At 37.6% G+C, this 12,123-nt stretch overlaps 1 protein-coding gene across 1 annotated transcript in view; it reads left to right on the plus strand.

Moving 5' to 3' along the window:
* The first annotated feature begins 319 nt into the window (after positions 1-319).
* atp11b (ATPase phospholipid transporting 11B (putative)) overlaps positions 320-12,123 on the plus strand; it is a 187,749-nt gene continuing 175,945 nt past the window's right edge. The window contains exon 1 of the mRNA XM_055164437.1: positions 320-600. Within this exon, the coding sequence (XP_055020412.1) occupies positions 574-600 (27 nt within the window). The 5' untranslated portion in view covers positions 320-573. The remainder of the gene's footprint in view (positions 601-12,123) is intronic.

Here is a 12,123-nt window from a genome sequence, read left to right on the forward strand (position 1 = left end):
GAGTATTATCTGTTTCATAAGGGTGAGCTGGGGTACAGTTGTATGGAGTATGGTATGAATGTAGTAATGTATCTCTCAAATTTTCAATATTATACTTTATTTTTATGTTATATTTTCCTCAGTAATAGAGATAATTTTTATTGATCCCCTGGGAAATTCAAGATATACATACATACACTTGAAAATGTGTCATCGTGACCAGAGAGAGTTCAGAGTTGGACCACAGACACGCAGGCAGGGGGCGTACAGGGGCCGCGTTTGGAGCAGCCAGTGTCCGCTTTGGGCTCACGGAGGACGGCCCACACGGAGCAGAGATGTGGCGCAGCTCACCGGGTCTCCTCTGTGCTCTCCTCCGTCTGCCACTTCTGCTGCGAGGATCATCCGCAAACCATCTCTAAAGCATGGGATTCCGTCTGCGGACATTGACGTGGAGCAAATGCGCTGCGTAATGCGCCTTGGAGAGCGTCCTTGCGGGGGGAATATTCATGTTTTGGATCGGTTTTGTTGGAGGAGCAGCTAGTTGCTAGTGCTGGGCTAGCGCTGTGCTGCTGGCTGCTACTGATCTGCGCGAAGATGCTACGGTGGATACGACAGCAGCTGGTAAGAAGGCTCTAAGAAAACTATTCATACGCGTAAAAGATCCCCCCGTCTTTTACGCGTTGCATTTTTGGCACGTTTAGTATGTCCATTTCAACACAAAACCATGATCTAAGCCCACTGCGAATCAGCCAGGACACTTACCAACAATCTAAACTAGGACTAAGTTAGGAAAATAACCGAAAGTGTAACTAAAACCATGAATAAAACATTTTGGATCAGCTAAACCGTTGCATGAAATAACTGTCCAACATAGAAACAAATGAGGATAATTATCAAAACCAGAACTAGATCAGGACTAAACCAAATAAATATTATGAATGAACCAGGACTTGTACCAATAGTTTAAACTAGGATTAAGTTAGGAAAATAGTCTACAGTAGGATTTAAACCGGATCTAACCAAGAATTTAACTAGGAACAGACCAAAATCGAACCACATTCTAACCAAAAATAGGAAGCTATCGTCATGAATGGAGCTCATATTTCCAAGTTTTTGCATAGCCCTGACTAATACCTGTAGCAAATTTAAATAATTATTCACGGGGCAGTCTAAACACTAAAAATACAATAATAGTTATGCAGTTTTGTCAACTTTTAAGAGTAAGTTTGACAGTGTTGTGGGTCTGTTTGCAGATGACAGCCAGGTGTAACGCGTTAGCCACCTTCACAGCTAGCTTCAACTCCTGTTCAAGCTAACCCACGCGTTTTAAAGACTTTTAAAACAACGTAAAACATAAATGAACACGGGGAAATGTCAGAACTAAAATCTTACACTAAGTTAAGCAGTCACAATTGTTTCACATGGATAAAAACCGCCGCCGTCCTAACATAAAGTAATGTATAGTTTTAGCTTGGGGCTAGCTTAAGTGCAGGTAGTTGGTTAACCAGCTCAGTAGTTTTCTTCAGTCCTTTGAGTCATGTTTATTTTAATTTTAACGTTTAACTTCTTCGTCAGGTCTTATCACGTCATACTGTTGATAAATGATCAGTTAAAGAGAGGCATAAATTTACATTTGTTAAGGTAAAATACAGAAAAGCTGCTTAAAAATGACCAAAACACAAGAAAATGTGACAAAAATGACCAAAACACAAGAAAATGTGACTATACAGGTACTAGACCAGGACTAAACCAGGTACTAGACTGGGACTAGACCAAGACTATACTAGGACTAAACCAGATACTAGACCGGGACTAGGCCAAGACTAAACCAGTTCTAAACCAGGTTCTAGACCGGGAACTAAACTGGGACTAAACCAGGACTAGATACATTAGTCCCGAGTGCATCACAATTTTCCTATTTTCCTTAATTACGCACTCATTTCACAATTTTATTATTACCAATCAACCTAAATCAGGGATGTCCTAGTTTTTTATTTTGAAAATTTGGTCATTCTATTTAACGTTTAACTTCTTCGTCAGGTCTTATCACGTCATACTGTTGATAAATGATTAGTTATGCTGGGACTTTTGCTTTCTTGGCTTTAACTTTGTGAAGGAGCTGAACTAAACAGTAAACAGGTCTACATATAACTACAGGGCAATATGGCAACATTATATCATTACTGGCTAAATAAGTAAAGGAATTGAGAATTATACTGTTTTAATAAGGTTATAATAATAGCATAGGGTGACCAGATGTCCCTGTGTGGAGCCCAGTGTCCCCTGTCCAGCAGATTTATACAAAACCATTGATTTGTCCCAGGTTTGTACAAGAAATGTACCAGGTGTCCCTATTTCGGACCAATTTGAAACCTGCCAACAGTAAAGAGAAGCATAAATTGACATTTGTTTAGGTAAAATACAGAAAAGCTGCTTAAAAATGACCAAAACACAAGAAAATGTGACTATACAGGTACTAGACCAGGACTAAACCAAGTATTAAACTGGGACTAAACCAGGGACTACACTAGGACCAAACCAGGTACTAGACTGGGACTAGACCAGGACTATAACAGGACTACACCAGATACCAGACCGGGACTAGGCCAAGACTTAACCAGTACTAAACCAGATACTAGACCGGGAACTAAACTGGGACTAAACCAGGACTAGATACATTAGTACCGAGTGCATCACAATTTTCCTATTTTCCTTAATAACGCACTCATTTCACAATTTTATTATTACTAATCAACCTAAATCAGGGATGTCCCAGTTTTTTATTTTGGAAATCTGGTCACCCTATTTAACATTTAACTTCTTTGTCAGGTCTTATCACGTCATACTGTTGATAAATGATTGTTTATGCTGGGACTTTTTGCTTTCTTGGCTTTAACTTTGTGAAGGAGCTGGACTAAACAGTAAATAGGTCTGCATATAACTACAGGGCAATATGGCAAAACAATTAGTTAAATAAGAAAATAACTAAAGGAAATGATTGAATTATACTTAAAAAAAACAAAAAAAAGGTTATAATAAGAGCATAGCATAAGATTCACATTATATGTATCTACAAATGTATCGTAAACATATTACACAAAATTGACTCATGTGAGCTTTAAGGCATGTTATAATGTTACTAAGTTGACCAGATGTCCCTGTTTACCCGGGACAGTCCCAGTTTTGAGCCCTGTGTCCCATGTCCCAGCACATTTATCCAAAACCATTGATTTGTCTCAGTTTTAAACAAGAAATGTCCCAGATGTCCCTATTTTTGACCAATTTGATCCCTGCCAACAGTAAAGAGAGGCAAAAATGGTCACTTGTTTAGGTAAAGTATAGAAAAGCTGCTTCAAAATCACCAAAACACTAAGAAAATGTGACTATACTGACTCATGTTAGTCATGAATGGCTGAGTGCAGAACAGTTTTCCTTAATTGTGCACTCATTTGACAGTTTTATTATTACCAACCACCACAAAACAGGGGTGTCCCAGTTTTTGAAAATCTTGTCATCCTTTAACAGCATATAAGATTCCCTTTATATATATCTACAAATATATCTTAATTATATATATTACACATAATAGACTTTTGTGAGGCATGTTATAATATTGTTACCTCATCAAAAACAGACCTGCAGTTGTGTTTTGTTTCATTCACACGTTTGAATCACCTTTTATTATTAGTCTGTCTACATCTCCAAAGCTCAAAACGCTCTGTTCCACCTTGTGATGTCATGAAGCGGGTTTTTCAAGTTAACAGCTACATTTTTGTGTAGTAGAGATAAAATTCCAGGGCTGAAATTAACCAAATGATTATAGTGAAGGTGTATGGAGTTTTCTGTGGAGTGTTTTTTCAGTTTGAGAGAAGAACTCAGCCTAAATGTGCAGGGTTTGTGTGTTGAATGTGCGATTGAAACAAAACACAACTCCAGGTCTGTTTGCGATGAGGAAACAACATTATAACAAAGAGCTTACAAGTTACAAGTCAGATCTGTGGAGAGGTGGTCACGCTCATAGTAAGAATTGAGGGAAGTTTAGTAGATGGACTCATTTGTCTGGTGTAATATACTGTTGCTTTCTCAAATTGGGAAGTCACTATTGTTGTCACTTCCTTCAGACAGTAGAAATTATTTTCAGTGATTGATCGTTTCAGTCATTAAATGGTAGTATTTTCTTTTCTATTTACATGAATCTTATATATGTGTAATCACTCAGCGGTCCATGGGTGTTATACTAGTCTATGTACTCTTACACTTGTTCTGATATAACTCAACATCATTCTAAATCTATTCAAGAAAGGTTTATTTCCATCCTGTAAATGTGGCTTAGCATCAATACCTGCTCAAATGAGTATCTAGTTTCGATTAATAGTATCTGACTTTTGATACTTTCGATTTCCCTAGAAGTCACTTTAAGATTTGATTTAGTTTCAGTTGATCTCACGGTACGATATTTATTGCGATATTTTAGAGAGGCTCATATAATTGTAGATGACACACTTTTTTGCTTTTAAAATACCTTGACAAGATTTTGATGTGAATTATTCCTGTCATAATCCCAAGAATTCAAGTCAAAAGCATATGTCTTCAACTGCTTAGGTTCTTTTTAAAGACAATGCAGTAAAGTGTGTTGACCTTGTTGACATGTTTCGGCTGCTGCTGCAAGTCATCTTCAGAACTGTCCTCGGTGTTGGTGTTGACATGTTGTATATCAGCTGTTGTTACTTCCTGTAGGCGTGGTCAGCCTGATGGACCTGGCAGGTCGCTCAGACTGACCACGCCTCCCGTCGCCCGGTGTTCTCTGGAGGATGGAGGAGGGTGTCCCAGGTGTGTGAAAGGAGGAACGTTCTGTCATCACGGTTAATGCTGTCCGTGCCTTGTTTTCTGATTTCAATGGTCTCCTTGATCCAACGTTTGAACTTGTTGTTTTCCGATCCAATGACCCGAGCCCCGTCCTGATCCAGAATGTGGTTGTTCCTTTTACAGTGTCTGATATGGCGGATTTAAGGTTTTCCTGTTCTGCTTTATCTTTTTGTGTTCTGGTGAGTCTCCCTGACGTTTCCTTTTCGCATTCCTTTTGGTGTTCCTTTTTTCGGATGTGAAATGCCCGGCCTGTTTCCCCTATGTATGATTTATTGCTGGATTTGTATTGGATTTCGTAGATGGCGTTGCATTTTTGTTGTTGTGGGATTTTATCTTTGGGTTGTACGAGTTGTTGGCGGAGTTTTGTGTATGGTTTTGCTACAGTGCTTATGTTGTGTTTTTTCTTGGCTCTCTGGATGGGTTCGGTTATACCTCTGATGTATGGTAGTGTGACTGTGTTCTTCTGGTCCTGCTGCCCTGTGTTGGATTGTACAGGAAGTAACAACAGCTGATATACGACACGTCACCACCAACACCGGGGACAGTTCTGAATATGACTTGCAGCTAGCAGCCGAAACATGTTAACAAGGTAAATACACTTTACTGCATTGTCTTTAAAAAGAACCTAAGAAGTTAAAGTACATAAGAAGACAAAATGAACATCAATGGCTTAATATGTCTTCATGTTGTCTGCACTGAAATGAATCATGGGATATGCAGTTCCTGATGTTTATAAGCTGTTGCTACTATAAAACCTGCATTTAAGCAAAGGAACTTGTGATTCGATATATTGTGACAGCCCGCGATATTATTGTGAGACTTTTAATGATCAATATCACGATATTTTGGTTATTGTTGCAGCCCTAGTTGATTTCAGATAAATAAATCTTGACTGGTGGGCTGTTCTATGGGGGAAAAAATCTCACAAGATGATTCCAGCTGATGTATTTGCATAGATTTGGTTAGAATGGGAAAACTAGGCCGGGGTTTCTCGTCTCCTCCCTGTGACACACACTCCTCAGCTCACTGCTTATGCTCCGGTCTGTTTGCATACACACTGATGTCATTTCAGGCCAGAGGTTTGTTGGTGCAGGGCAGGAAGTCACTTGAACACCGCAGAGTGTGGTTTAAGTGACAGCAGAGATAAGGATATGAAAAATACACTTGTTTCCAGTAGTTAAAGTAAAGTAGGTGAAGTGCCTATGACAGACTACTCATTTCACTAAAGCTCAGTTTCATTCTTAGTCTGGCCATTTTTTCAAGGAATTCAATAACTTACCTAGCAACCATCTTATATGCTGGTCCAAAGTACAAAGAAACTATTATTTGACAAATAAAAATATAAGAAAATGCCTTTATTATGTTAAAATAATGTTTTAAGTAACTAAAAAAAAGCTTCTTGTGTAAACTGTGCTGAACTTTTGGATAGTTTTCCCAGTGTGATGTCATTAATACACAACTGCTTCCTGTAATTTTCAACATTTTTACAGCTTTTCTTTATAAATTTCTTCTTGATTTGTGTAAAACTACAAAGTATATTTACAGCTGGTATTATCCCACCAAATTCAGTCAAAGACAGTAAAACCTCATTACTTGTCTTAAGCACTTTAAAGGTGCATTGAGTAACTTCGGTCTGTCACCTACTTGTTTCTATGGATACGTCACTGCTCTGTCTGGAATGTTCCACAGTGTGACATTACACAGCTCTACTTTACGTTCACTCCATTCCAGGTGGTTTTACAGCTCAAAAATACCTAGAAAAACAGGGATTCTGACTGTGAGCGGAGTCACCTCTCCACAGATCTGACCTGTAACTTGGTCTGATTTGGTCTTCCTGAAGCTAGAAAGGTTTAATGCCATACTGTGACACATTCCACACAAAGCAATAACATCTTCATGGAGAAAAGTATTTGACAGACCCTCCATGAGAAAAGTTGCACAATGCAACTTTAAGAATATATAGTTTCATTCTGTGGTGGAGTTTGCTGTTTAACTGTCAGTTTGCAGATTTGTTGTTGACCTGGTTTATGGTTCATATCTTTGTAATTACTGGGACTACCCACATTAAACCAAAACGAACACACAGTCCCTGTCTGCATAAAACAAAACAAAAGGGAATTGTTTTTTCATGTTTCAGAAAGTGGAGCCATTAATGATGTAGAATTGTCAGTTGAAAGGACTTTTAATTCATAAGATTTAAGGTGTAACTTGTAACTTTTCTTGTGGAGGGTCCTTCAAAGGCTTTTCTTCGTGGAAATGTTATTGCTTTGTCTGGAATGTTTCACAGTATGGCATTAAACCTTTGTATGTTCATGGAGACCAAACAGACCAAGTTACAGGTCAGATCTGTGTAAAGGCGAACCCACTCACAGTCAGAATCTCTGTTTTTCTACATATTTGTGAGCTATAAAACCACTTGTAATTAAATAAGTGTTAATGAATAAATGTTAATGTCACACTGTGGAACATTCCAGACAGAGCAGTGACATATCCATAGAAATAAGCAGATGACGGACCTCCAAGCAAAAAGTTACACAGTGCACCTTTAATATAAATGCAAATGTAAAGCCAGTAACTAGTAAATAATGATCATTTTCAACATTTGTGGACAGATCTCCATGTTTTTTTTCCATCTTTAAATGCTATATTTGCCTAAAACAACATACTGAGATGTTTTATTAAGTTTCAGTTTCATTTTGACACACTAAGTCTCCCCTCCCTTTGCTCCCCACGCCAAGTCACTCCCCCTTCAGAGCGCTATCTCAACACAGTCAGCATGCATGCCTGTAATGAAACTACGGTACATTATATCAAGTTTGTGAAGTTTAGTTTTGTAGCCTGTTTTTGTATGTTTAAGAAAAATTACTATATCTACTTATCATTCAGTATACAATAGATGGAACTATAATTTTTTGTGGGTCAGTATTTATTATTGGAACTTTCTTTGTACTAGTGAGAAACTTGTTATTTTTCTATGATTAGATTTGAGCTGTAAATTCTATGTCTCATTATAGACACAAACTAACTACTAAAGAGTTTCATTCTTCTATTTATTGCAGTTTGAGTTTTTTTTAACCGCATTTATACATTTAAAATAGTTTTTGGGGATAATTCTGCTTTAGGGTTATTGTGTCATAAATGTACATAAATTAGTTAGTATTATTGTTTATCATCTATATTTTCAGCAATATATCGTACTCCAAAAGTTGTTATTGTGACTAGGGATTAAACAATTAACAATAATATCATTTATCGTGGTAAAACAGGTAGACAGTAATCATTCCTGGGGCATTTTATATAATCGTGGTAATCGCCAACACAAATAATGACTCTTTCATCACCAGAATATGCTGAAAAAAACTACTTATCCTTGACGTTTTCTTCTAGATCATTGTTATTTTCACTTATAACAAAGTAAAATATAAGAGTTGGAATATAGAACCTAGTCAGAATATTAAAATGATAATTATTCGTATCCATAACATTTTTAAACTGTCAGTAACTTTCAGAATTATCATGATATAATCGTTAATCGCAGTTATTTTGGCTGTGATAAACATGGCACCAAATTTCAGTTTTGTCCCATGCCTAACTGTGATAGGCCTGACAAAGCGAGGGTTCGAATAGTGCTCAGAAGGGGTGTAAGAAAATATCGATTCTGTTCTATATCACGATACTACATTGCATTGCACGATTCTTAGGAAGTTATTTTTTTCATATTTTCGCAAAAAATTTAGGTGTTTGATGATGATTTAAAAATGTTATGAACTGTATTTTGTTTTTGTGAAGGTGGAGTTGAATATTAATAATAATTTTACGTAATTATTAGGCATGGGATGAGACACAATATCCACAAGATGAGACAAGATACGAGTCCATGAGAACAAGACAAAATGAGATTTGAACATAATTCCTAGTAAATTTCACGATTCAGTTTCCAATTTTGTCCTCACAATTTTTTATATATTTGAGTTCATATTTTCGTCTCCATTCTAGTACTACTTTTTAGAACTCACCGACCCCATAACCCCATTTTTGTCCAATCCAAATGTGAAGACTTGGAAAAAAAATCTCACGTGATAATTTTCCTCATGTGTGGACGATCTTGCGGCAATTTTGTCTCACGAGATCTTGAGGCACGAGGTCTTGTCCCATCCCTAGTCATTATTCATAAATCACAATATATTCTCTTTGCGGAGGGTCCGTCACTTGTTTGTCTTCGTGGAGATGTTATTGCTTTGTCTAGAATGTTCCAGGGTAGAGATTAAACTTAACTTTAACCTTTTGAGAGCCAGATCACGTGAGGAACATCCACCAGAACAGAACAATCACAGTGAGTCCAGTACTAATTAGTCCGTGCTTTCACTAATCAGTGCTTTAGAGTCCCATGTCCTCTGAAGTGTCTGAGAAAGGTTAACTGCTCCGTAATTAAATTCTTCTGTTACATTTGACAAAGTTTTCTTCCACATGCGTTCGGCCTTTTCACTCGGAGTCCGACAGGAAGCCGTTGCCTCCTAATTTGAGATAGCTTCTGTCCGTCGACCCGGCCCATCCGTCTGACCTGTCTGTGGTTAATTAAAAGTGTAATTAAAAAGCTTGTTATGGCGTCACCGCTAATGAGAAAGTTTGAGGGAGGCTTTTCACAGACCTGATCAAGTGAGATAAGTTTTATGTAAGGTTTTTTTTTTCTTTTTTTCGGAAAACTTGTAAACTGAAGATTGTAAATGTATGAAGTTAGATATTGAGTGGACAGAGGATTGGACACAGTTTTGTTCATATTTTTGATTCAACAGCTTAATTTAATTGGTAAGTTTGCAGAGTTCCTGGGTGCTTGAATGGATGGAACTTAAAAGCCTCATTGAAGGTCCTACATTAAGCAAATTTGACTCTTGTGAGCTTTAACTTGGGTTAAAAATGCTGTTATGTCTAAAAGGTACCTGGAGTTGTTTTTTTTTTAAATTCATGTATGTTTGAGTTAGGATGACCAGACGTCCCTGTTTACCCGGGACAGTCCGAGTTTTGAGCCCTGTGTCCCCTGTCCCAGCAGATTTATCCAAAACCAGTGATTGGTTCCAGTTTTATACAAGGATTTTTCCAGGTGTCCCTATTTTTGAAACCATTTGAAACAGTAAAGAGAGACATAAAATGTCATTTGTTACAGTAAAATACACAAAAGCTGCTTAAAAATGACCAAAACACAAAGAAAATGTGACTATACAGACTCACGTGGGCCGAGTGCTTAACCGTTTTCCTTAATTACGCACTCCTTTCACAATTTTATTATTACCAACTGCTCCAAACCAGGAGTGTCACTGATTTTAATTTAGAAAATCTGGTCACCCAGAGCTCAAAATGCTCTGTTGCACCTTGTAATGTCATGAAGTGGTAGTTTTCAAATTAACAGCTCCTTTTAGTTCAGTAAAAATAGCAATTCCAGGTCCGAAATTATCCAAATCATTCTATTGAAGATATATAGCAGGGTGTCAAACTCAAATCCACAGAGGCCAAAATTAAAAACTGGGACTAAAACATTTGCCAAACTAAATATTTATTGAAAAATTTCAACACCATCTGCATGTTTTCTCTTCTTTTGAGATATGTAATGTTAAACCTTTTCTTATTAAAATAAATGTGTAATAATAGTTTTGCTTAAACACTGAATCCAGAACAAGCAAAATATAAAATAATAACACAATTTTAAATAAATATATATCGTCTATATAGATAGACTACAGATAGACTATAAATATACTATTTACATATACTATACATATACATATACTATACATATATACATATATACTATACATATACATATATATATATATACATATACTATACATATACATATACTATATATATATACTACTATACAGATAGACTACAGATAGACTATGTATATTTATAGTCTATCTGTAGCCGGCAGGCAGCTCTTATACATATTTGATATGATCTCGCGGGCCAAATATAATTATACCGTGGGCCAAATTTGGGCCAGGCCTGAGCCTGCTGTATGGAGTTCAAAAACTCAGTGGAGCAGACCCTGTATTACCACATGATATCACAAGGTGGATCAAAGTGTTTTCTGTTTGAGAGAACTCAGAAGAATCTAAATGTGCAGGGTTTGTGTGTTAAATGTGTGAATGAAACAAAACACAACTCCAGGTCTGTTTGTGATGAGGAAACTACATTAGAACAGTAGATCAGAAAACGGGCCCTTTAATTACTGTTGTCAGTTGAGGTCAAGTCGAGGCCACACCAGCTCTTATCCTCTTCTCTTCGTGGGTACACTAAAGGCTGACTCCTCTCTCCACGTGTTTGAATGTGTTTGGAGCTGTGTGTTGCTGGTCGTGTGTTGCTGGTCGTGTGTTGCTGGTCGTGTGTTGCTGGTCGTGTGTTGCTGGTCGTGTGTTGCTGGTTGTTTATGGCTGGTTGTGTGTTGCTGGTTGTTTATGGCTGGTTGTGTGTTGCTGGTTGTTTATGGCTGGTTGTGTGTTGCTGGTTGTGTGTTGCTGGTTGTTTATGGCTGGTTGTGTGTTGCTGGTTGTGTATGGTTGGTTGTGTGTTGCTGGTTGTGTGTTGCTGGTTGTGTATGGTTGGTTGTGTGTTGCTGGTCGTGTGTTGCTGGTTGTTTATGGCTGGTTGTGTATTGCTGGTGTCAGTCGTGCTCTCTCAGCTGTAGCTCAGGCTGCTCCTCACACTCTCTGCTCCATTACAGTGCACTCAGCTTTGATTCTCCATCTGTGATTAGAAGGGCCCATCTCATCTGATTAAATGCCTTTTTCTCAGTCCACTGTCTTCATCTGTAACCTGAGCATCTGCTGCGGACCACTTAAAGGATTTTCTCCATGTATTTGAGCAAAATGTGTCTTGCCCCAGTACAGATATTGATATTTTGACACTAACTGAAAGCACTGCGCTGTCTGAAGCTCTTTTACTCAATGACCACGTTTATATGATGTTTTTTTTTTGTTCTGAATCAAATATGAATCAGAATTAAAATATTCTCCTTCGAGTTTACATCAGTAAATAATTCAGAATTGAGGTTTACATGGAAAACACGTTAAAGGGCCCATCTCATGCAAAATCTACTTTTCAGAGCTTTCTACCTTATAAGAGTGTAAGATGTGTGGGCCTTGGATTTGTCACCAAAGTGTTTTTTAGATTGATTCAGTGTTTTTTTTTTAACAAATTGCAGCGTATTTCTGCCACACTCCCATGTGACAACAAACTAAAGCTGCTACAACGATGACGCGGCAGATATACCTATAAAGTCCT

This window comes from Boleophthalmus pectinirostris, unplaced genomic scaffold (genome assembly GCF_026225935.1).
Source record: "Boleophthalmus pectinirostris isolate CB_2022bp ecotype Guang Dong unplaced genomic scaffold, ASM2622593v1 HiC_scaffold_7, whole genome shotgun sequence".
NCBI lineage: Eukaryota > Metazoa > Chordata > Actinopteri > Gobiiformes > Gobiidae > Boleophthalmus > Boleophthalmus pectinirostris.